Consider the following 25,304-nt stretch of genomic DNA (forward strand, 5'->3'; position numbering starts at 1 on the left):
GATAGAACTCCCCAACCGAAAACAAGCAAACTAGTGTGACGTCACACACTGCCGCGCCGCTGTCTGCGCAGCTCCCCCCTCCCCGGGAGGGGGAAGGGGGAGCCCCAGACCCCCCGCGCCGGCTACCCACACCTCAGTTCTTGAGGCTGATGCTATAGGCGATGGTCGTGTGCTCTGGCTCCGGTGTCGCTACTGCACTGTGCTTTGAGTGTGGTGTTAGTTTTGTGGGTGCGAGAGCCAGGAGTTATCTTCAGTACTCGGGCTGCATGCGCCTAGGGCTGCCTTCCCTAGGTGCCCTGTAAGTACTGCCCTTGGGGCTTGGGGCCACCTTCCACAGGCTCCTCGGGGTCTGCCTCTGCTGGTCCGTTTTACCTTTCGGTTTTTCGGCCGCCTGTTTGGCTCTTGGGTGTTCTGTTCTCCCTTGTTACCGGCAGGTAAGAGGCAGTTTGCACTGGTAGGGGCGCAGGGTGCTGCTTAGCTTGTAATTCCCGACATCGCGGCCGGCTCTGTTCCTTGGGGTTCGCTGTCCTCTTGCGGGGTTTTGTTTTTCTTTTTGTTTTTGCCTGGTGGGGGGTTCTGTCATTTTATTCAGTTTGTTTTTGCCCTTCCACTGTTCTCCTCGGTGGCGCCCCCTGCTAGGTCCCCGTGAGTGTACACGTCCCTGGGGTTCAGCTTTAGAAGTTTGCTTGGTAGTTTTGGGCGCCGGTTTGCAGCACCCTGCCTGGGACTACCTGAGCGCGAGTCCTCTTAAAGTAAACGCTCAGGACCCTGGGAATCCCCTAGGGGGCGCGTGGGTCCGATGGATGTGACCCCGGAGTCCCCACTCGCTGTGTGCGAGTTTGAGGGTTGCTCGGTCCCCTTGTCTCAGGGTGACCCTCATTGTTTTTGCCTCTGCCACGCTGCCTGTTGGGTCGGTGATACTTTCGACCCTGAGTCCTGTGAGTGTTGCTGCTTGCTTGTGCCTCAATTTACCCAATCCTCTGATGATTCTATTCGGGTACAGGCGGCACGTGCGTTGCAGTCTAGGTTTCGTCTGTTGCAACGCGCTCGGTTGGTTGCTTCCCCGGATGCCCCGGGGCTGCCCCGCTTTGCCCTTTCGAGACCCGGACTTGGGGGTGGGGGTCGCTTCGATCCTGGTTCAGTCCGCACCTCCTCGTCCTTCCCCTTCTGTTCGTTCTGGTCCCCGCCCCTGCTTCCGGCCCCGAAGCGTCTGAGGGTTTCGGGGTCGGAGCAGGGGTTACTTGATCTCGAGACTCGGGCAGCTTCGGGGGTTGCCCCTTCCGGGAGGGGTGGCAGAGGCATTCCAGTCTTGTCTCCCGGCCGAAGCTTCAGGGTCTGACCAGTGGGCCCACCTTCCTCCAGCTTTTCCGGCTGCTCCGTCCTTGTCTTGTGGGGTCGGGGCTTGGGGAGAGGACTCGGCCTCGGGTCCTGTGGTGACGGACCTCGAGGCTGGGGAGGGGCTGACTTGGGGGCCTTGGGCCCCGCTGGACCCCGCCTGGGTTTTTCTTCCCACTGAGCGGGGCTTATTGTTACAAGGAGTGGGGTTTTCTTTCCCCCCCTCTGCGTACGAGTTGGATTTGGTGTCGGCCCCTCCCCGGGTACGGTTCCGTGTTCCCCCGGGTACGTCGGTTCCGTCCTTCCGGAGGTTTTCGGCTTATCGCATCCAACCTGGTGTGGTGCGAGCGGCCTTTGCAGCTTACCTCCTGCGTGACCCGGATTATGCCTCGGAAATGGATCCGTCCACGTTCAGGTTTGGGACTTCGTTCCCTTTCTGGCTCCGTTACGAGGTTCCGGAGTCGTCCTGGCTAGCAGACTGCCCCTTGTTTGGTCTGGTTTCCTGGCATTCTTTGTCGTTCCCGCACGCTGGAGTGGCGGGAAGCTTCCACGGTGCTTCAGGTTTTCCTGGGGGGTGAACTTGCGTACCTGAATGAGTGCTTGTTTGCCCCTGCCCTTCCCCGCGATGTGGGCGTTATTCAGCTCCATGTGCAGGTTCCCTCCCTTTCGGCGGCGCTCGTGGCGGAGGACTTGCGCGCTCGGGGCCTTGTGTTCGGCCTTGCGGTTCTTTTCCCTCCTGGAGCTGTCTTCGGATTGGCTCGTGGAGGATGTGGGGACGCTTGGGTCAGTCCCGGGGTCCGGCACCTTGTCCTCGGCTGTGCGTTCGTCGGCTGCCTTGTTGAAGCTGTTCACGCCGATTTTGCGGGATGCGGTTTCCCTGTTCTATGCTTCCCGTCTCGCGTGTCGGCAGGCGGTGCTGGGTTCCTCCGTGGAATCTGCTTGGGCTCTGGCTCTTAGGCGTTCTTCACCTTTTTGTCCTCTCCTGTTTGGGGAGTCGGCTGTGGCGCAGTTTATTCAGGCTGCGTCGGCGGCTTGTCGTCCGATGTCGGACTTGTTGGTTTTCCGGGGGTCCCGGGGTGGGTCTTCCCGGAAAGGTCGTGCCAGGGCTCGGGGTTCCTCTCGTCGTGGTAGGCCTCTGGTGTCAGGTTTGGGGTTGGCTCCTCCTGCGGACCCTCCCTCGTCTGGTCGGCGCGGTGTTCGCGCTGTGCGGGGTTCTGGGTCTCGTAAGGGTCGCCGGCCCTTTCGCGGTTTGCCCCTTTGATGGGGCGATGGGGGGGCGGCTTGCGCTGTTCGCCCGCGCCTGGTCCCACGATTCGTGGGCCTTTCGGGTCGTGTCTCGCGGCCTGCGGTGGCGTTGGGTGGCCCCTCCCCCCTTTGGGGGGTCGGGGCTGGCAGGGCAGGCTTCTTCCCCTGCGCTCTGTCGAGTCGTCTTGGAGTGGGTACGCTTGGGCGTCGTCGAAACGACGTCGTCCCTCAGATGGGTTTCCCGTCTGTTTCCGGTTCCGAAACGGGGCTGCGCGGACCTGCGGTTCATTCTGGACTTGTCCCGTCTGAACCCCTGGGTTCATTGCCCCTCCTTTCGGATGACTACGCTGTCTCAGGTTCGGCTCCTCTTGGAGCCGGGAGCTTGGATGGTGTCCCTGGACCTCCGGGACGCTTCTTGGCATGTCCCGATTCATCCGCGGTTCAGGGACTGGCTCGGTTTTGTAGTGGGGCGTCTGAGTTACCGCTTTCGTTGTCTCCCGTTCGGGTTAAACCTGGCACCTCGCGTGTTCACACGCCTTACACGGGTTGTGGTGGCTCGTTTGCGTCTCCTAGGTGTTCGGGTGTTGGCCTACCTCGACGACTGGCTGGTTTGGGCTCCCAGCCAGTCAGCTTGCTTGCTAGCCAGGGTTTTGGTTCTTTCCCAGCTCGCCGGGTTCGGGTTCTTGGTGAACTGGAGGAAGTCCCATCTGGTTCCCTCTCAGGTTCGGACTTGGCTGAGTCTCGTGTGGGACTCTCGAACCGCCTCCTTGTCTCTCCCTCCGGAGTCTCTCCTGCGGCTGCGGTCCCGCCTTCGTCTGTTTCTGGAGGGCCCTCGGGTCACCCGGCGGTTGCTCGAGGGGCTGTGCGGGAGCCTGAACTTCGCGATGGTGGTCTACCCGCCGGGTCGGGTTTGGCTTCGACGGCTGTTCTGGTTCCTTCGGGGTTCCCCCTTCCGCCTCTCTCGCGATCGCAGAGTTCGACCCCCGGGGGACTTGCGTCGGTTGCTGCGTCACCGGCTTCCTCTTCGGGTTTTTCGGGGTTCAGTGCCTTGGCGCCTACCCGAGCCCTCGCTCGATGTGTACACGGATGCGTCGTCTCTCGGCTGGGGTTTTGTGACCAGTGCTCACCAGGCCGGCCAGGGGCGTTGGGATCCGTCCTTCCGTCGAGCTCACAGTACGGTGCGGGAGTTCGCGGCAGTGTGGTTTGCTCTGGGGAGGATTCGGGTGGCCCGCGGATCGACGATTCGGCTCCATTCGGACTGCTCTCCGGTGGTTCATTGCCTGAACCACGGGGGTTCGATGCGGTCCTTGTCTCTTTGGGGTTGGTCGCTTCGGGTGACTCGTCTGCTGAGTTCTCGGGGTTTGGCTCTCCTGGCGGTTCACGTACGGAGCGTGTCCAACGTCTTGGCTGACGCCCTGTCTCGCTTCGTTCCCCTCTCCACGGAGTGGACGGTCGACGACGAGTCCTTCCGTTGGCTTTGCCAGACGTTCGGGCGCCCCGAGGTGGACCTCTTCGCGTCGGCGTGGTCGCGGCGTCTTCCAGTTTATAAGGCGCCCTTCCCCGATTGCGAGGCCGTCGAGGTCGATGCCTTTCGGCTCGACTGGTCGAGGTGGGGGTTCCTGTACCTCTTTCCCCCGGTTCGGCTGTTGCTCCAGGTCGTGACTCGCTTAGAGACTTACCGGGGAAGAGTTGTCCTTCTGGCCCCTTGGTGGCCGGCCCAGCCTTGGTTTCAGGCGCTGGTTGCTCGGTGTCCGAACCCGAGGGTTTTCCCGCGGCTCCGCCTCTTTCAGCAGATCGGGCCGGTACGTCACGTAGCTGGTTCGATCTTCTCCTCGAGTCTTCGCGTATGGTTTTTTTTTTACTCGAGTCTATCATCATCTCTATGGTGATCAGGTGGCCTCCTTGTTGGTGTCCCACCTGAGGGCTTCTTCTCGGCGGCAGTATGAAGTTTCCTGGCGGTCCTTCCGTTTCTTTTTGCGTCTTCGTCGTCTTAGCTCCTTGTCTGTTCGGGTGGTCTTGTCCTTCCTCTCGTGGTTGTTTCAGGACCGTCATCTTATGCCTAACACTGTCGCTTCGTATCGTGCGGCGCTGGCGGAGCCGCTTCAGCTTGCTTTCGGTATCGATGTTATGTCTGCGCCGTTTCGCAAGCTGTCTCGTGCATTGTTTCACCTCCGGCCTGCTCATGCGTCGCCTGAGCCGTCCTGGTCTTTGGACAGAGTGCTCGCTTTCCTTTCATCTCCTCGTTTCGTTGTGGCCCCTTCGGTCCAGGATTGTTTTTCCAAGGCACTTTTCTTGTTGGCTTTGGCCTCTGGGGGTCGGGTAGGGGAGCTTCATGCTCTCCTCCGGCGCAGGGGTTTCTGCTCTTTTGGTCGTGGTGATAGTTTTGTTCGTTTGCAGCCGTCTCCTTTTCTGGCGAAGAATGAGACTGCTGCGTTCCGGAGGGGTCCATGGGTGGTTGATGCTTGGTTGGTCAGGCCGGGGGTGCATCATGTTTTGTGTCCGGTTGCGGCGCTTCGCCGTTATTTGCGCGCCACAGCTTCTGTGTCCGGGGACGCGCTGTGGGTTGATCCGGTTTCCCTTCTTCCCTGTTCGCGGGTTCGGGTCTCTCAGGTCGTCCGCAGGGTTATTAGGTCCAGCCAGCCTGCGGTCTATCCCCGTGCCCATGACGTTCGTAAGTTCGCGGCTCTTGCTGCCGTGTTTGGGAATATGTCTTGGTCTGATATTCGGGCGCGGGGATTTTGGCGGTCGAACAGGGTCCTGGCTGCTCGTTACCTTGTGAATGTCCCTGGGCCTCGTCGGGCCTGTGTTGCTTTGGGTCGGCGGTTGCAGCCAGTTGTCTCGGCTTCGAGTTGAGGGGTGAGCGACGACCGCCTCCCGGGTAAGTCCCTCTTTTTCTGTCTGTGGGTAGTTAGCTCCGGGGAGCCGACGGGGCTCCCCCCAGAAAACCAGCGTTGAATGTAATGAAACGCCATTTTCTGGGTGAGTCCCGGAGGCTCCCCGGCATCCCTCCCTCCCTCCGGTCGGCGGTTTTTCGCGTTTTTGACATCCAGCCTCAAGAACTGAGGTGTGGGTAGCCGGCGCGGGGGGTCTGGGGCTCCCCCTTCCCCCTCCCGGGGAGGGGGGAGCTGCGCAGACAGCGGCGCGGCAGTGTGTGACGTCACACTAGTTTGCTTGTTTTCGGTTGGGGAGTTCTATCCACTAGTTCGGTTTTAGGTAGCAATTTTAACCAGAATAGGGGTTTGTTTTGGGGCGCTTACCTTTCTGGGTGCCTGTTCCGGTCGATGGCAGACATAGAATGCTTCCAACTACACGGGGGCTTCTATAGGCCATTGCTCCCCTTGCCTCTCTGAGGGGGCCCGGTTCTGGCCGTGGTCCCCGGTAGGCCAATGAACTCCATACACATGACTGATGCCAAAGTCTGACATTAGCATATCAGCCTGGGATAGCTCCGGGGAGCCTCCGGGACTCACCCAGAAAATGGCGTTTCATTACATTCAACGCTGGTTTTATTGATATATTTTAGTTTTGTTTTATTAGTTTTATAAAATTGTAATATCAATATAGCTATAGGTTAATTACTAATTGTAATTAAGAAGCAATAAAATTATTATCTTCAAAAACTAAGACGGTTAGGTGAGGTTGTGGTTTTCTATTCAGTTTTTCAGGTAAAATCAAATATTCACAATATATTTGACAGTACGATTTAATACTAAGTGAAAATAAGTACAATTCCTAACTGCTATGAATAGTACATAATTGCACTTATTTGTCTTCTTACATTTACCACCCCATTTTTGGAGGACGAGCTGCCATCCCGGATGGACACCTCCCACTCGTTATTCCCCTGCTGTGGTGCTTTCTGGTACCCCCTCCTGCTTCTGGCTCTGAGGTGTCTGAAGGCTTCGGGGTCGGGGCGAGGTTTCGCTGGTTCGCTTCGGGCAGTCTCGGGGAATTTCCCCTTCAGGGGTGGTGACGGAGGCATTCGAGTCAGTTCCTCCAGCCGTTGCGTATGGGTGTGACCAGTGGGACCCCTTCCTTAGTGTTTTTTCTGGCTGCCCTTGTTTTTTCTTTAGAGGCCGGGGCTTTGGAGGCCGATTCGGCCCTGGGTCCTGGTGTGGTGGTTCCCGGGGTTGGGGAGGGGCTGACTGGGGTGCCTTGGGGCCCCATTGGTCCCCTCCTGGGTTTTCTACCCCCGAGTGGGGCTTACTGTTACGTGGAGTGGGGTTTTTCCCCTCCTCCCCCCCCTCTATGTACAAGTCGGTTTTTGGTGTCTGCCCTTCCCAGGGTTCGGTTCCGTGTCCCTTCGGGTCCATCGGTTCCGCCCTTCCTGTGGCACATCTAAACCACAGTTTTATATCGTGGTCCTTAGATCCTACTTCACCTGGATCCTTCATGGTCATTGGTCCCATATGCCTTTGGACCCATATGAGCCTACTTGACTTTGTGCATGATTCTCAGGGGGTCTGGAAGGTTCGAGACGGACTTCCTTAATTAAAATATTATTGGAACCTCTGTTGCTTCCAGTGGGGGATTGCCTCCAATATTTTGAGAATCATTAGTCATCTTCGGTGGTACTATTCTTCTTTAAGTACTATTTTTCCTTAAATTATGGTCACGTTTTATCTCGATAAATGACCATTGTGGGCTCCCCTCCCTCAATGTGAGGAGGACCAACCAGCTTGGACCTCGGGCATCCAGAGATTGACCTGGGAATGTTCATTTTATTATGGACAGTGTCAACACATTTTGGTGCTAGGCGACCTTTATCTCAGGACATACACTGCACTACCTACTGTACTCATATATCTCCAGTTATGGCTCCCTGGATACTGGGAGGTTCTGGACTGTGTTTGTCAGGTATGTTCCATGTCTTTTTTATCTCAATTAGGGTGTGGTGTGGCTCGTAGTGATGCCACCTCCACCTCTGCTCCACTCTTGCAATTGCACCTCCGGTCATAATTTTCTAGCCTAGCCATGCTGCCGGCATCTTACTCGGCACCTCTGTGTCTACTCCATGTACTGCCTACGTTCTCTCAAGTGCTTATACAGTCTGGCTACGCCGATAGCCAGGCTTCGGTTCTCGTCTTTTGGATGAGTGTTGGGTTTTGTTTTTGATATGTTGTTTGGCCACTTCGCGTGCAGTACATTGGGGGTTCGGAGAGTACATAGCATTGTTGGTTACATTCTTGTGGGACCACTGGTGTACATGGCGTTTCAGGCACATTCTTCATCTGGTGGATTATTTTAAGTGGATACCTCCTGCCATATTGTCACATGACTGTATCTTTTTCTTGACTTTCTTTTCTTTCCTCCTTCCTGCACCTGACCACCAGAGACCAGCCACTAACTCTCCTCTCCTCTCTCCTCTCGTCGTCAGATGCCACAAGTCAATTTAATGATAATTATCACATTATCTACACTGAAAATAGCCTTTTTATTAGAAAAATGTCATATTGGAGCAATAATAATGGTGAAAATTGTGATATATACAATACATATTTTAAACAGTTTGAACACATTTCCTTTTCACAGAATTTTTAATTCAATTGGGGTGTAGATAACAGCTGGCATTGTGTGGCCGGCCGGTCGCTCCCTGAGCCATTGGGGGGGTGGGTGGGAGGGGGGTTTCCTGGATTTCTCCCTCCCTCCCCTTAACAGCCTACGTACTGTACTGTAATACATTAGGTATTAATACAGTACTGTACTGTATAAAATAAATAAAACTTCAAAACAGACAATATTTTATTAATTATAACAACAAACAATATTATTTGAAAACAATTTGTAAGTCTATTTAGATTAAATTTTGAGTAGGCCAATAAAACAAGCACAGGTCGTGTGAACGTTAGGCCTTGGTGATGTGGCTGGTACCATTTGTCTCCCCTCCTCCTAGTGTGAAAATGTGTTGCTAGCGCGCGAAGGATAATTTTGAACAATTTTTATCGTTTGAACTCTTATACTCTGTCAAGATATCTCAGAGCAGCATTCGTGGTGTTCAAGATTTAAAACGAAAGAGAAAATATTTGTCAATTGATCAGAAAATTGATTTAATAGAGAAAGCAGAGCGTGGATAAACTGTCACCCGTCTCGCCCAAGAATTCAACATTGGTAAAGCTACAGTTATTGATATAAAAAAGCAGAAGGATAATATTAGGAAATTCGTTGCTCAGAGTCAAACTCGTGCAATAGGCAACAGAAAAACATTGAAGCCTGCTAAATATACGGATTTGGACTCGGCTGTATTCAAATGGTTTACACAGCATCGTGCGAAAGGAATTGCTGTTTCAGTTGATTCTATTAGAAATGCAGCTGAAAGACTTGCTGAAAAGTTAAACATAGACAATTTCAAGGCTAGCACTGGATGGGTATGTCGATTTAACCCTTAAAGTGCGCATCACTTCATATGAAGTGTAAATCGTTTTACCAGTCAACTGCGCTTCACTTCATATGAAGTGTATGGGTACCGCGCACGATTTGAATGGCCCGCGGTGTAGCTGGGGGTCCCATACGCTGCCCAGGGGCTCTAGTAAACAGCGGCCATTTTGAAAAAAAATCCAGCTCACGCTCCGATGGCATGGGAGGCCTCAGTTTAGCGAGAGTCACCATGGCGAGCGCACGGTCAAACGCCTCACGAGCACGCATCACTCAGTCCCTCACCCCAGAGCAAATAGCCCACGAATTATTCTCTGAAGGTGAAGAAAGTGTGTTTGACGATTCAGACAACGATGAGGATTATACACAGTTGTCGGGAGATAGTAGCAGCAGCAGTGAAAGTGAGAATGACCGCCATGCCATGGCGAGGCCTATACGCTCTCCCATGCCTCCTCGCCCATTTTCTACCCCAATTCTACCACGACCTCACAGTTCCTGTGGATATTTTCTGTTTGAGGGTGACGAGTCAGAGGGAGGTGACTCCTTTTCTGGGTTTAGTGACTCAGATCAAAGTTTTATTGAGCCTGTGGCTGGTACCAGTGGTGTAACTGGGCGAGAAATTGTCGCGTCAGCAGCATCTCGCCCAGCCAAGCGCCACCGCATGGCACCACATGAGGCACCAAGACCCTCGTGTTCACGTGCACCCACCTCACGTGCACGTAGCCGCCGTGCTTCTCGCAGACGGTATTCAGCTCCTGGTCGCCGGTATGCATCGCTTCCTCGCCGTCTTTCCTCTGCATCTCGCAGGACGCCTGGTGTACTTGAGTGGAGTGATGGTGACGATTTTATTCCTAATATTCCTCACTTTGACGATAAAGATGTAGGGATTACAAACCTTTTCCCTAATCAAGGTGAGGACATGGCTGAGATGGAATATTTTACAGCATTCTATGATGAACCACTCATGGAATACATTGTACACCAAACGAACCTGCATGCTGCTTACCTGATTGAGAGGGAAATCACAGAATTTTCACGGCTGCAGCGTTGGAAAAATACCACAGTGGCGGAAATGTATGTGTTTTTGGCACTCTGTTTGTTGATGAAGCACTGTCACAAACATGCAATAAATGACTATTGGAGCAAGGACAAGACAATACCAACACCTTTATTCGGGAAATATATGTCACGAGACAGGTTTCAGATACTCCTCAGGTGTCTACATTTTGGAAGTGTTCAGGACCGAACACCTGATGATAGACTGTGGCGAGTGAGGCACTACATGAACGATGTTATTGGAAAATTCAGAGATTTTTACGTACCAGCACAGAAGCTGGTGGTTGATGAATCTCTCATACTTTTCAAGGGACGTGTTCCATTCAAACAGTACATTCCCTCAAAACGAAACCGATTTGGCCTGAAATTTTTTGTTCTTTGTGATTGTGAGACAGGATACGTGTTACACATGATTCTGTACTCGGCTAGTGATGTAGACATTCCCGGTAACGACGAACATGGATTCTCGGGGAGTGTAGTGAAGACCATCATGGCTCCGTGGATGAACAAGGGACACATTTTATACACAGATAATTACTATACAAGTCCCTTGCTAGCTCGGTTCTTGCTAGAAAATAGAACCGGATTGGTTGGTACAGTAAAGCCACAACGAAGGGAAATGCCTGTGTTTGACAACGACATTGCAGTTGGTGAGTGTCAGAGAAGGAAAAGTGATAACATTCTGTCAGTTCGGTGGAAAGACAAAAGAGAGGTGAACTTGTTGACAATAATTCATGATGGAACAATGGTGAACAGTGGGAAAGTGAGCCATAAAACAAACGCACCACTATATAAGCCAGACTGTGTTTTAGACTATAATATTAACATGCGGTTGATTGATAAATCAGACATGATGATTGGCACTGCAGAGTGTGTGCGGAAGACATGTAGGTGGACGAAAAAAGTGTTCTTCCATCTTGTGGACATGAGCATGCTGAACTGTTTCAACATGTACCTTGTGAGAACTGGACGTAAGCCCACTTTCCGTGACTTTGTATTTGATGCTGCAATACAGTTATTAGGAAAGTTTGCAAAAGATGTCCCAGGTATTCAGCGGCCCATCATAAACCCACTGTTGCAGCATGCTGGTACTCCACGCCTCGCTCACACTGAAGGCTTCCTAGCACACAAACTTAAGTATTTGCCACCTGGTGTGAAGCGTGCAATAGCCCAACGTGATTGCTTGGTGTGTAAAACAACGACACGTAGAGACAAGAAACGGAAGCTTGTGCAAACATGGTGTGAAACGTGTGGTATCCCATTATGTGCTGTCGACTGCTTCAATGACTACCACAGTCTAGAAATCTTCTAAGTGTGCTTCAAAGTGTGTATAGCGTGTGCGAGTGTGTAAATATGTAAACATATAAGCAGAACATATAATATAATAGACTGTAATGACATATTATATTGCCGTAATTGAAAACATTTGTGTGCGCCTGTGTATACTCAAATATGCAACAATTATTGATACAAAATATGTTCAAACAGTATTTGAAACACAATTAGTGAAAAAAAATTAGATAAAATGCGCTTAGACATTGTAAATAAATAGCGCGAAAATATATTTGTGGCAACTCTGGCTGTTTGAGGACCGCGCGCAACATCTCCCGGGCGTGTACTGCATGAGCGACCATGCAGATTGTGACGTCATCGCAGAGCTTCTCGGCTCTATTGCAACAAAAGTAAGTACAATAGAATTTTTTTTTTATTTTTCCCGTGATCAGTGAACAGAACTTAACAGATTAGCAAAAAAAAAAAATTTTTTTTTTTTTCAAAATGACATGCGCCTGTGTGGATAGCAGGATATTAGACCCCGAGCATGTTAAGGGTTAAAGAGAGGCATGGCATCATTAACAAGAAAATTTGTGGCAAAGCCTTAAATGCAGATGTAGGAAGTGTTAATACAATTAAATATAAACTTTCTCAGCACATGGTATCTAATAATCTAAGCTGGTTTCAAGTGTACAATGCAGATGAAACAGGCTTTAACTGGAAATGCCTTCAAAGAAACACTTGGGCCTCTAGGCTTGAGGAGAGTATTCCTGGTCGCAAGGTAAGCAAGGAAAGAATTTCAGCATTATTGTTCGGTAATGCAGATGGCAGTCACCGAACAAAGTGGGCAATTGTTGGGAAATCTGCCAACCCCAGAGCATTGAAAAACTGCATGAACATATTACCTGTCGTTTACTACAACACCAAAAATGCCTGGTTCACACAGATTATTTTTGAAGACTGGTTCCAGAATCACTTTTGTCAAGAAGTAAGAAAGCATCAGATCAATGAGCGTGGCATTCGTCCTGCTGATGTAAAGGCAATGCTGTTGGTTGATAATGCTCCAGCTCACCCCATTGCTAAGTTAACATTGCCTGATGGTAAAATAACATGTATGGCTTTACCACCAAATACTACATCTTTAATACAGCCCATGGATCAGGGGGTTATCTATGCTCTCAAACGGCTTTATAAGAGAGCTATGAATGTAGACATAATGGAAGTTGTGCTCTCTGAGGAAGACGAGAGGCTTAATAAGGATACAAGAGCTAGTAGAACACTAGAAAACTTCAAGAAATGTTCAATTAAAGATGCTATTTACAACTGGGCCAAACAATGGAACAAGTTGAAGGTCACCACATTAACCCTTAAATTTTATTTTATTTTATTTATTTATTTTTTTTTAATTATTTATTTACAAGAAGGTACATTGGGTTTGTGAGAATACATAGCATAGTACAGTAATTACACTCTTGTAAAGCCACTAGTACCCGCAGCATTTCGGGCAGGTCCTTAATCTAACAGATAATTTTAAGTAGGTAAATTCTCAGAATTAATAAAATGATAACAAATGCATTGCAAGAAAAAAAATGAGATGAGAGAGATTAGTAAGTATATTAAAGCACATTGGTATATTAGAGCTCTGATTGATTACATTGACAGCTTGATTGGTAATTTAAACAAGATTAATAGACACCATACAGCAGATTGACAGCACATATAAGAAGACAGCAATGATCACAATGATAAAGATGTTCAGATTGGGTACATAAAGATTGGGAGATTGGGTAGCAATAGATACAGTAGAATTTTAACCCTTTAACTGCGCGACCTATAAATATGACCCCCCCCCCCAATGCGCAGGAAATGAAACCTCGGGAAAAAATTCTTTTTTCTTCTGAAAGTGTCAAAAACCCCTCTCTGTATATGGGCATAGCAACGGAAGTTCGAAATTGTACGTATTTTGGCTGCTATGGGGTCCGAAAGGTGGGGCATGACGTCTTCATTCCCAGTGCGCCAGAGCAGTATGCTCTCGGGGCCAGTGGGGCGCCCGGGGCAGGGCGCGCGAGTTGCTGCGAATATATTTTTGTTCATTTTATGCGCACAGTTCCATATACATTTTATTTGTTTTTATGTGCTAATCCTATGTATAATGAACACGTACACTACATTATGGCAGTAAAACATCCCTACTGTCCAAGGACACTGTTATGTGCATTACACTTGTGTACACATATCTTGCACATATTTACCATGTATGAAGCTAATTTATGTATATATTCAATCTATTTACAGACTATACACTGTCACACAATATATACATTCACCATCAACACATTCAGAACACCGCGAGTGTGAGCAGCCACACCAAGCCAGCCCTCCCTCACTTCGCCAACATTGCCCCTCCCATCATACAGTTATTCACACCAATGTTTCATGTTCATTTATGTATATTTACAACATATGTACACACTATACACTGTCACACACTATGTACATTTACCATCAACACATTCAGAACATCGCGAGTGTGAGCAGCCACACCCACACAGGCCCTCCCTCACTCCAACATCTTACTCGCCAACTTAGCTCCTCCCACCATACTGTCATTGTTTTTATTACACTATTTACACATGTTATATATACTTATCTACATGTTTTATTTACTAGAACTATGCAAGTAAGCCGGTATTGTGTCCAAACAGTACAGTGGCCATCATACACTGCATGAGAAATCACACAGCAGACGATGCTACAATTACGACGTCACATCCCTCACCAAAATAGCTCGTATGGACCAATAGCAGGTGCCTCGTTTGGGCCAATAGCAGCTGCCTCGTATGGGCCAATAGGAGCTGCCTCGTATGGGCTAATAGCAGCTGCCTCATATCGGCCAATAGCAGCTGCCTCATATGGGCCAATAACAGCTGCCTCGTATGGGCCAATACCAGCTGCCTCGTATTGGCCAATAGGAGCTGCCTCGTATGGGCCAATAGGAGCTGCCTCGTATGGGCCAGTAGCAGCTGCCTCGTATCAGCCAATAGCAGCTGCCTCGTATGGGCCAAGAACAGCTGCCTCGTATGGGCCAATAGCAGCTGCCTCATATGGGCCAATAGCAGTTCCTTGTATGGGCCAATAGCAGCTGCCTCGTATGGGCCAATAGCAGCTGCCTCGTATGGGCCAATAGCAGATGCCTCGTATGGGCCAATAGCAGCTGCCTCATATGGGCCAATAGCAGCTGCCTCGTATGGGCCACTACCAGCTGCCTCGTACGGGCCACTAGCAGCTGCCTCGTATGTGCCACAAAGCAGCTGCCTCGTATGGGCCAATAGCAGCTGCCTCGTATGGGCCAGGACTCACCTGAGGATGCCCAGGATACTGGACCAGCACCCAGCACTAGCAAGGACTTACCTGAGGATGCCCAGGATACTGGACCAGCACCCAGCACCAGCAAGGACTTACCTGAGGATGCCCAGGATACTGGACCAGCACCCAGCACCAGCAAGGACTTACCTGAGGATGCCCAGGCAACTGGACCAGCACCCAGCACCAGCAAGGACTTACCTGAGGATGCCCAGGATACTGGACCAGCACCCAGCACCAGCAAGGACTTACCTGAGGATGCCCAGGCAACTGGACCAGCACCCAGCACTAGCAAGGACTTACCTGAGGATGCCCAGGATACTGGACCAGCACCAGCAAGGACTCACCTGAGGATGCCCAGGCAACTGGACCAGCACCCAGCACTAGCAAGGACTTACCTGAGGATGCCCAGGATACTGGACCATCACCCAGCACCAGCAAGGACTCACCTGAGGATGCTCAGGCCACTGGACCAGCACCAGCAAGGACTTACCTGAGGATGCCCAGGATACTGGACCACCACCCAGCACCAGCAAGGACTTACCTGAGGATGCCCATGATACTGGACCAGCACCCAGCACTAGCAAGGACTTACCTGAGGATGCCCAGGATACTGGACCAGCACCCAGCACTAGCAAGGACTTACCTGAGGATGCCCATGATACTGGACCAGCACCCAGCACTAGCAAGGACTTACCTGAGGATGCCCAGGATACTGGACCAGCACCCAGCACTAGCAAGGACTTACCTGAGGATGCCCATGATACTGGACCAGCACCCAGCACTAGCAAGGACTTACCTGAGGATGCCCAGGATACTGGACCACCACCCAGCACTAGCAAGGACTTACCTGAGGATGCTCAGGATACTGGACCAGCACACAGCACTAGCAAGTACTTACCTGAGGATGCCCAGGCCACTGGACCAGCACCCAGCACTAGCAAGGACTTACCTGAGGATGCCCAGGCCACTGGACCACCACCCAGCACTAGCAAGCTTACCTGAGGATGCCCAGGCCACTGGACCAGCACACAGCACTAGCAAGTACTTACCTGAGGATGCCCAGGCCACTGGACCACCACCCAGCACTAGCAAGGACTCACCTGAGGATGCCCAGGCAACTGGACCAGCACCCAGCACTAGCAAGGACTTACCTGAGGATGCCCAGGATACTGGACCAGCACCCAGCACTATCAAGGACTTACCTGAGGATGCCCAGGATACTGGACCACCACCCAGCACTAGCAAGGACTCACCTGAGGATGCCCAGCATACTGGACCACCACCCAGCACTAGCAAGGACTCACCTGAGGATGCCCAGGATACTGGACCACCACCCAGCACTAGCAAGGACTTACCTGAGGATGCCCAGGCAACTGGACCAACACCCAGCACCAGCAATAAGTTACCTGGGAGTGCCAGTTGAGCTGTACAGCACAGTTCTAATGACATAAATGTACAAAGTGTAAAAAGTGTAGTTTAAGTGATACAGTACAGTATACGTTTACTTCAGTACTGGAGTGTGATTCTAATGGTCTGTACTTTATGTACAGACTGTAGTGTATAATGTACATTTGTTAGAAAAGTTACTGTTCCTTAATGATTTTATATTCATATCATATCTGGCACTCTCAGGGTATTGAGGCTAAAAGTCTGCACTACACAACTCGACTGTTTAGGAAAGTACAGTAAGACACAGTAACAATTTATTGCTAGATTTAGACGGATGGAACGAATTCCGCACTGGAACGAATCGGCCTCGCCCCATATAGTTCGTTCAAGTGAGGACACACTGTACACTTTTCAGAATTACCGCACGCTCCCGCAGAATGCCCAAACCCACCCGGAGTAGTGCGGTGCATGTGTGCCCAGAGCATCGAAGTGTTAACGTAACCGTTCTGTGTCCATCTTATTCGTTACACTGTGGGACTTGGCCCCGATTTTCGTTCAGGGACTGAATCTTTTCTTGCCTGAACACTTGTTCATTTGGCACTCATTCACTGCACTCTGGCCACTCATTCTTTGACTGTTTCAATGCCTGACTGTCCCCTTTTATATGTCTTGGCATCGTTCTGTATATGTATTAGTTCATATACATTACATTTCCACTTGCTACTTACGTCATGTTGCTTCATTCTCTTGAATACTCTCTCTCTTGTCCCTCATTACTGGTTCTTGGGCCATGTTTATGGTCTTTTCATTGCACATTTGCATACTTTTTACCTCTATTATCCACTTTGTGTTTATTAGTGTGCATATTGGCTGTACTAATAATAGTGCTAGGCTAGACTATGTATGTGTTCGGATTCCTGATCCTGCACAGTGCCGGTGTTCGGTTGTAGATCTGTGTTCTTTCATCTTTTCATTGTATGATCTTATGGGCTGCTTTGTCGCCCAGTCAGCAGGTGGAGGTAGTTCTCGTCTCGCCTACTCCTGCCCCCTACTGTTCTTTGTCATTAGGACGAGAAGTGCCAGGGTTTCCAGCCCTGGCTGCGGACTTTTATTTGTATGTATTTTACTTACTGAATCTTTGTGTTTTCGTGCAGTACATGTCCTCTAGTGTTCTCCATACATCGGTGGTGAATGTGTCGTCTGCTCTGCTGGAGCTGTTCCCGCCATTATTGCGGGATGCAGTGTCGCCATTTATCGCTTCACGTTTCGCGTGTTGGGTAGTGGTGCTCGTTTCCTCATTGGCTTCTGCCTGGGCCCATACTCTTCGGTTTTTGTCGCCATTGTCCTAGCTGTTTGTGGAGTCTGGGCGGTTGGGCAGTTTCTGCAAGCAGCAGCTTCTAGTTGTCGTCTGTGTCAGACTTGTTGTTTCTTTGGTGGTTCCAGGGGGAGGTTTCTCCCGGACGGGGCTGTCCTGCTCGCCAGGGATTTGGTTCTATCCCAGCTCGCCGGGTTCAGATTTCTGATGACCGAGTGGTGGTTCCATCTGGTTCCCTGCACCTTGGTTCAGGCGCTGCTTGCTCAGTGTCTACGCCAAGGGTTTTTTCCAATGGTTTTTCCCACAACTCCACCTCTTTTAAATGCTCGGTCCGGTCCGTTACGTGGCTGGTTCGGTTTTCTCCTTGAGTCTCCACGTTTGGTGCTTTTGACTTGGGTCTTTCACCATCTGTTTGGTGGTCAGATGACTTTTGTTGCTGGTGTCCCACCTGCGTGCTTCGCCATGTCTCGTGCGGCGCTGGAGGAGCCGCTCAGGCTTGCTTTCGGATTTGATGTTTCTTCTGCACTGTTTCACAGGCTGTCTCAGGTGTTGTTTCACCCCCGGCCAGCTCATGCACAGCTTGAGCCATCCTGGTCTTGGCCAAGGGGCTCTCTTCTCGTTCCCCTCGGTTTCTTGTACTCGCCTAGTTGTACTCATATAGTTGTAGTTGTCTAGTTGTGCCAGCGGGGGTTGAGCTCTGGCTCTTTGGTCCCACCTCTCACCCATCATTCACCTGATGTACGGATTCCTGAGCCTACTGGGCTCTATTGTATCTACATTTGGAACTGTGTATGGAATCAGCCTTCACCACATTTCTGCCTAATGCATTCCATCTGTTAACTACTCTGCCGCTGCGCAAGTTCTTTCTCACATCCCTGTGGCTCCTTTGGTTCAGGGTTGTTTATCCGAGTTTTCTGCTCCTTTGGGTTATGGTGTCCGGTTTGTTCCTTTGCAGTCGTCTCTTTTTTTTTTTTTTCTGGCGAGGTTGGGCCAGCTGTTTTCCAGAGGGGTTGTTGATCCTTGATTGGTTTGACCGGGGGTGCATCTTCTTGTGCCCGGCTGTGGCTCTCAGCCATTGCCTGCGTGCCTTGACCCTTGTGGCCCTGGATGCGCTTTGCGTTGCCTGGGTTTCCTTCATCCCTTTCCAGGGTTCGGGTCTCCCAGGTCGTCCACGTGGTCGTTTGGTGTTGCCAGTTGTCTTGCTTCGGGTCTCAGGTGCTTGGTTTCCGCCTCCCAAGTTGTCCCTCTTTTGTCCTTGTCTTTGGGTGGTTTGCTCTGGGGAGTCGAAGGGGCTCCCACCAGAAAACCAGTGTTGAATGTAATGAAATGACATTTTCTGGGTGAGACCCGGAGACTCCCTGGCATCCCTCCCTCCCTCCCTCCCTCCAGTCGGCGGTTCTTTTTGAGTGTTTTGACATCCAGTCTAAGAACTGACAGGCTGGGGTAGCCGGCGGGATGGGGGGTGGGGAAGTTTTTGGGGCGCCTATCTTTCTGGGTGCCCGACCTGGTCGATGGAAGACAAAGTATGTATCTCTAAACTATATATAAGGTGTCTTTATAGGCCATTGCTCCTCATGCCTCTCTGAGGGGGGCCAGGCTCTGGCTCATGGTCCCTGGTAGGCCTAGAACTCCATGTACATTGACTGATGCCCAAAGCTTATATTGTACATCCGTATCAGCCTGGATAGCTCCAAGGAGCCTCCGGGTCTCACCCAGAAAATGGCGTTTCATTACATTCAACACTGGTTTTATGGTATCAAATTCTTTTCTGGATTTCTGAGGTAAGGTAAATACAGTGGTACCTCCCATAACGAATTTAATCTGTTCCATGTTCGTCATGTGAAACGGACGTCATACAAAACGAGTGTCCCCCATGTAACCAGTGTGATGCACTGTGTTTATTGTGAAATTTCCCTAGTGTGCATGACATCAAATGTTCCCCAAAATATAATTTTTCTTTGTAAAATGATAAATTACCGTCCCTGAACATGTCTATGTAAAAATAATTACCAAATTCCACTTACTTTGGCTGTGAGGGCGTGGACAAGGTGCGCTGTGACGTCATCAGGGGCTGGTCGCCCGTGTGTGAAGCTCCCAGACACGGTCGCGCAGGCCATTCAAGCACCACGTGTTGCCACAAATATATTTTCAAATATTTTTCCTATGCATTTCCAATGCGGTTTTATTTGTTTCTTTTATCGTATATGATGCATATTTGTGACCTTTACAATATGTATACAGTAGAATGTTCATAATTTTCCATGAAACTGTGATACATGTGTCAGTAATGTGTCCACAATAAATGTTTATTGTCACAATATTACGTGGTAAAAATGCACTAATATTACAATATGTACAGTTTCACATACTATTTACACAGTAACACACTGTATTACACACTCAGTACTTTGGAGGTGCGTAATAGTCAACGAAGTAGTCCATGGTACACAGTGCGACTTTGCTCTCCTTGCACCAGCTACAGATAGATTTTTGTTTCCTGTTTCATCGTTCTGTGTGCTTGCAAATAATGCACTCGCGTGCACCCTTGGCTTTAGTACTTGTAGGTGGTATGTAGCCAAGCTTGTAAAGCATAAGGTAGTATTGAAACGATTATAGGAAAAGCTCAATTTGTAAGGTAGTCTTGAAAAGATCGCTTTGTAAGGTCCCACACAGGAAGAGATTCAGCTAGCCTCAAAGAGTGTCCATCAGTCAGGAAGAGATTCAGCTAGCCTCAAAGAGTGTCCATCAGTCAGAAAAAGATTCAGGTATTCTTAAAAATATCAATGAACACCACCACCATGGAAGCCGCTAACACTGTTCATCTATGCTACTTGTATCAGATGCATCATCACTGAACGCAGAAAACGATTCATCTATGTATCATCTATATACATTAGAGATGGCAAGGGTGGGGCTCAGAGCTACACCAGGATACGCTCGCTGTATCATCCTCATAGGTGCTGTATCACAGGCATCCGACCGTTGTGTTAAGCCCTTATTGCGCCTAGCTTCACCAATGTTATGACCCTTATGTTCTTCAAACAATAGGGTCTGAATTGCACTGACTGAGTACAGTCTTTCAACACCGTGTGGGACAGGTGTTTGAGAGCCAGAGGCATGTGTGCTACAAATGGTTGCTCACGCACTACTAACCCAGCCAGCAGCCCTTGTCTTTCATATTCGTTATAGCAAAAGGTTCGTTCAGTGTTTGTTGGGTAGGCTGCTCCATTATGACAATCTTTCTTTGTTTCAAATGTGTTCCATTTGTTTTGTATTTATCACTTACGTCTCAATAATGGAGCAGCCTACCCGACAAACACTGAACGAACCTTTATGACATTTGTCCATTTTTCAAATTGTTTCAACAGTTCTTTTATTTTTCGTTTTTTTTTTTTTTTTAAGAAACATGGAGCAGTCGACCTGTAGACCACCGAACGAACATTTTTGACATTTGTACTGGTTTTCAAAATTCTTCATATTTTTTATTATTTACGTTTTTTGTATGTAAGAAACATGGAGCAGCCTACCTGCCGACCACCGAACGAACCTTTTGCTATAAGACAAATGAAAAATAAATATTGAACACATTTGAAGAAAGGAAAATGTCATAATGGTTTATTCAGTGTATGTAAGGTAGGCTTCTCCATTATTGAGACGTACGTGACAAATAAAAAACAAATGGAACACATTTGAAACAAAGAAAGATTGTTATAATGGAGCAGCCTACCTGCCGAACACCGAACGAACTTTTTTGACATTTGTTGTATATCAGATATTTCATTTCTTTTTTCCTACAAAAACGTCAATGCTTTGCAACATCTCAGCAGTCACCCTTTTATATCCCAGCATCATTAGCATCTTTAAACAAGAACAACATAATTTATGTGCATCGTCGGAGGCGTCTAAGAATGTGCAAGCAGCAGCGCGACCCCACCATGTGGTGTTGACGTTACTCAAACCAGCGTTCGTCATACGGGACGATTTGACGCCGATCGGGCCGTTCGTTACCCAAAATATTCGTCTTTTGGGGCAATCGTTATGCGAGGTACCACTGTATAAGGGGAAAGTGCTAATCCATATGACTATACAGCACTTGGAAGGGATGAGAATGAGGATTTTGGATAGAATGGAAAGAAGGAATGTTGCCCAACCATTCAGACGGTTGGGGGATTGAATGCTGAACTGTAAGAAACAAAACTATTGTTATACCTTTCATTGTGCTGAGGTCTGGATTTTCCGTTCTTAGTCATATTTCTCTTTCTTGTGTATTGATGTCTAAATTATTTATAGATCATTTGTTAAGAGCTATGAAGTATTTATCATAAAGTAAGTCATTCCCTAAATTTACATATGGTGGATATTGTCTTTGCAGAAAGGGATCTCTTGTCGTCACTTCCACTATCCAGGACATGCAGCGACCCAGAAAGTGCGGTAGTAATGGCCGTGTACGAGACGAGGGTCAATAAGTACAGCTGCCCTAGCCAGCCACTTCCACAGCCTGTGGGTCCCTTAGCATCAAATGCAGACTTCATCACAGCGCAGGCCGAAAAACTTTACTATAACTGTAATTTTGCTCAGTGTTACAGATTAACGCAAGAGTTAGTATTTCCATCTACGTACCTGTATTTATTCATAAGGCCTTAGAATGTTTTATATACAGTCACGGTCACAGACTGGGCCACTCGTGATGAGGGACTGGGCCACTCATGGGGAGGGAGCGGGCCTCTCATGTCGAGGGAGCAGGCCACTCGTGGTGAGGGAGTGGGCCACTCGTGGTGAGGGAGTGGGCCACTCGTGGTGAGGGAGTGGGCCACTCGTGGTGAGGGAGTGGGCCACTCGTGGTGAGGGAGTGGGCCACTCGTGGTGAGGGAGTGGGCCACTCGTGGTGAGGGAGTGGGCCACTCATGGTGAGGGAGTGGGCCACTCGTGGTGAGGGAGTGGGCCACTCGTGGTGAGGGAGTGGGCCACTCATGGTGAGGGAGTGGGCCACTCGTGGTGAGGGAGTGGGCCACTCGTGGTGAGGGAGTGGGCCACTCGGGGTGAGGGAGTGGGCCACTCGGGGTGAGGGAGCAGGCCACTCAGGCCTGTGTTAGTGGGAATGGGCCACTCAGGGTGAGGGAGTGGATCACTTGGAGCGAGGGATTGGGCCACGCCCTACAGCGGAGCATTGCAACCTTTCTCTACATGCGTACCGTAATACATTATGCAGTATTATTAACATGCAGCACTAATGTGCCACATGTTAAAACGTTTTTGAGAGAGTGATTATGAGTCAGATCTCCAGTTTTATAGAGACCAATGACCTCCACAATCCAGGCCAACATGGATTTATTTAGAATGAGGAGATTGTGCCTTTTGCAGCTACTCGACCACAAAGACAAAATCACCGATGCATTAGAAGAAAAGCAAAATGAAGATGTGCCATACACAGACTTTTGCAGAGAACACACTATGAATATCAGAGGTCCCCCTGGTTGTTCAATATCCTCCCGGCATGCATAAGAAACATTGCCAAAACAAAGGTAGAAGTCTTCAAGAAAAAAGTGGACACAGTTTTTTGCAAATGCTAGACCAACTGGGCGTAGTGGATCCCAGTTGGTCCTGTGGAACCACAGCTTGGACCTGTGGGCCGGTCCAAGCTACAGCCTGTTAGTCCAAGCTCTCACAAGTCAAGCCTGACCTCGGGCCGGGCTTGGAGAGTTGAAGAATTCCCAGAACCCCGTCCGGGTAGAGTCCAGGTACAGGTATACTGAACCATCATCGTGAAGTGAGGACTGTCTGTACTCTATCCTTATGTACACCGGACCACCATCGTGAAGTGAGTACTGTCTGTACTCTATCCTTATGCATCATCCAGGAACTCTTAAACATTGTAACATAGAGAGTGCTAATGACTTATTTCTGTATTTGGTATACCATCACTCTAAGGATATAATGTATGGTAATAATCATTTGCAGGTCTGAGTCATGTAACTAGATAATATTTAATGCATCACATTATTTTGTTTGTCATAATTATTGTTCGAATTGTATTGTACCCTTGTTGATTGTCCTGGCTTCCAGGACGTGCGGGCATCTTGCTTCCCGACCGTCCCTCGCGGTCACTTGTCCCTCGATACTATCCCTGGTGAAATGGATGCCTTTAATGTTGTTCGCCTTATGCGCATTGGCATCCTTAGTGATATTTAGTGCCTATTGAATATTCCACACTTTTGACGGTGCTACATTAGCTCTCCCCGGCTTGGTGCCTTCTTTTGATAGTTGCTTGCCTACTTGCTTGTCATAATACTGCACAGTTACCAACATGTCCATCAAACACTACAAATAGAACCCAGGAGACACCAGAACTTGCATCATAGCTGTCAAGTAAGACAGTAAGGAGGAGCAAGACCTTACATATGATAGTGACGTAGGGTGGAGGATGCCACAGAGCTAATTCTTATCATTAGCGGCCTTAAACACTTAGATAAACATTAGTGATGAACCATAAGTTTCAATTCCCTTTTCACTTTTTCTTGGGGGGAATTCAGTACGTCTCATTAAGGTGGGAATTGTTTAAAGCATCTGTGATCATGGGGAAGAAAACACTGTCACAACGGAAGGAAAAACCCCCGTGATATTTCAAACTTTTTTTGTTATAGAAAATTGAGGAAATCTAATAAGTATTTGATGGTAGAGATTATGCATGGGCACTTGTGATTCAGATTGAGGAGACGTTTATGGCATCCAGTTCATAGAATTGTTTTAAGTATGCTACAGGGATATGATCACGTGTAATTGATCATGTAACGTATAAATGTGTATACCTTACACATTTCTTTTCAGAGTACTGAAGAAAGATCCATACCACACGGGATGTTTGCCAATCCATGTTTCTTGTTTGGTGGAACTCAAGCAGTCCAATAGTAAGTGTTCGAAGCTAAACATTCTTTCAGAGAGATAACTTCATGGAGCCACTGGGTCTCGCCCAGAAATATATTTACGGATTTATAAAAACTTGACAAGTGTTGGCACAGTGCAGTCTGTAATCTGAACATCTGTAACCTAAACTGTGCCACTTTCAAAATAAAGTACAGTAATGATATGTTTCAGGCACTTTCAGCTATAGTATTATATGGTAGATTAAAAGAAAACTTGAAGAATCAGAGTTTATATTGCAAAAACTTTTACAGTAATACATTGAAAGTTTGAGTGTTAATAGTGATTTAAGCTACTGCAAATGTGATTCATTATTTGTTTAAACAGTAAACTGTAGTAATAAATAAATTGGCATGTCTGGTTAGAGCCGGAAAAATAATTGTTGTACGTAGTCAGATTTCTAGGTGTCACCTGGCTCATTGGACACACAATTTTTCAGCTATTTTATTTATATATATATATATATATATATATATATATATATATATATATATATATATATATATATATATATATATATATATATATATATATATATATATATATATATATATATATATATATATATATATATATATATATATATATATATATATATATATATATATATATATATATATATATATATATATATATATATATATATATATATATATATATATATATATATATATATATATATATATATATATATATATATATATATATATATATATATATATATATATATATATATATATATATATATATATATATATATATATATATATATATATATATATATATATATATATATATATATATATATATATATATATATATATGTCGTACCTAGTAGCCAGAACTCACTTTTTGGCCTACTATTCAAGGCCCGATTTGCCTAATAAGCCAAGTTTTCCTGAATTAATATATTTTCTCTAATTTTTTTCTTATGAAATGATAAATCAACCCATTTCATTATGTATGAGGTCAATTTTTTTTTATTGGAGTTAAAATTAACGTAGATATATGACCGAACCTAACCAACCCTACCTAA

General features: G+C 48.0%; 1 protein-coding gene and 1 long non-coding RNA gene across 2 annotated transcripts in view; one reads left to right on the plus strand and one right to left on the minus strand.

The window, feature by feature from the left end:
• Cdc16 (cell division cycle protein 16) overlaps positions 1-25,304 on the plus strand; it is an 87,106-nt gene that overhangs the window by 28,701 nt on the left and 33,101 nt on the right. The window contains exons 5-6 of the mRNA XM_045753020.2: positions 21,723-21,948; positions 24,176-24,255. Of these exons, the coding sequence (XP_045608976.2) occupies positions 21,723-21,948; positions 24,176-24,255 (306 nt within the window). The remainder of the gene's footprint in view (positions 1-21,722; positions 21,949-24,175; positions 24,256-25,304) is intronic.
• On the minus strand, positions 20,698-21,212 carry LOC138351070 (uncharacterized). Its single transcript, XR_011222365.1, has 2 exons — positions 21,098-21,212; positions 20,698-20,897 (listed from the first exon to the last, which is right to left on the minus strand). It is a non-coding gene; the product is annotated as an uncharacterized lncRNA (long non-coding RNA).

Source organism: Procambarus clarkii, chromosome 48 (assembly GCF_040958095.1).
Source record: "Procambarus clarkii isolate CNS0578487 chromosome 48, FALCON_Pclarkii_2.0, whole genome shotgun sequence".
In the NCBI taxonomy this organism is placed as follows: Eukaryota; Metazoa; Arthropoda; class Malacostraca; order Decapoda; family Cambaridae; genus Procambarus; species Procambarus clarkii.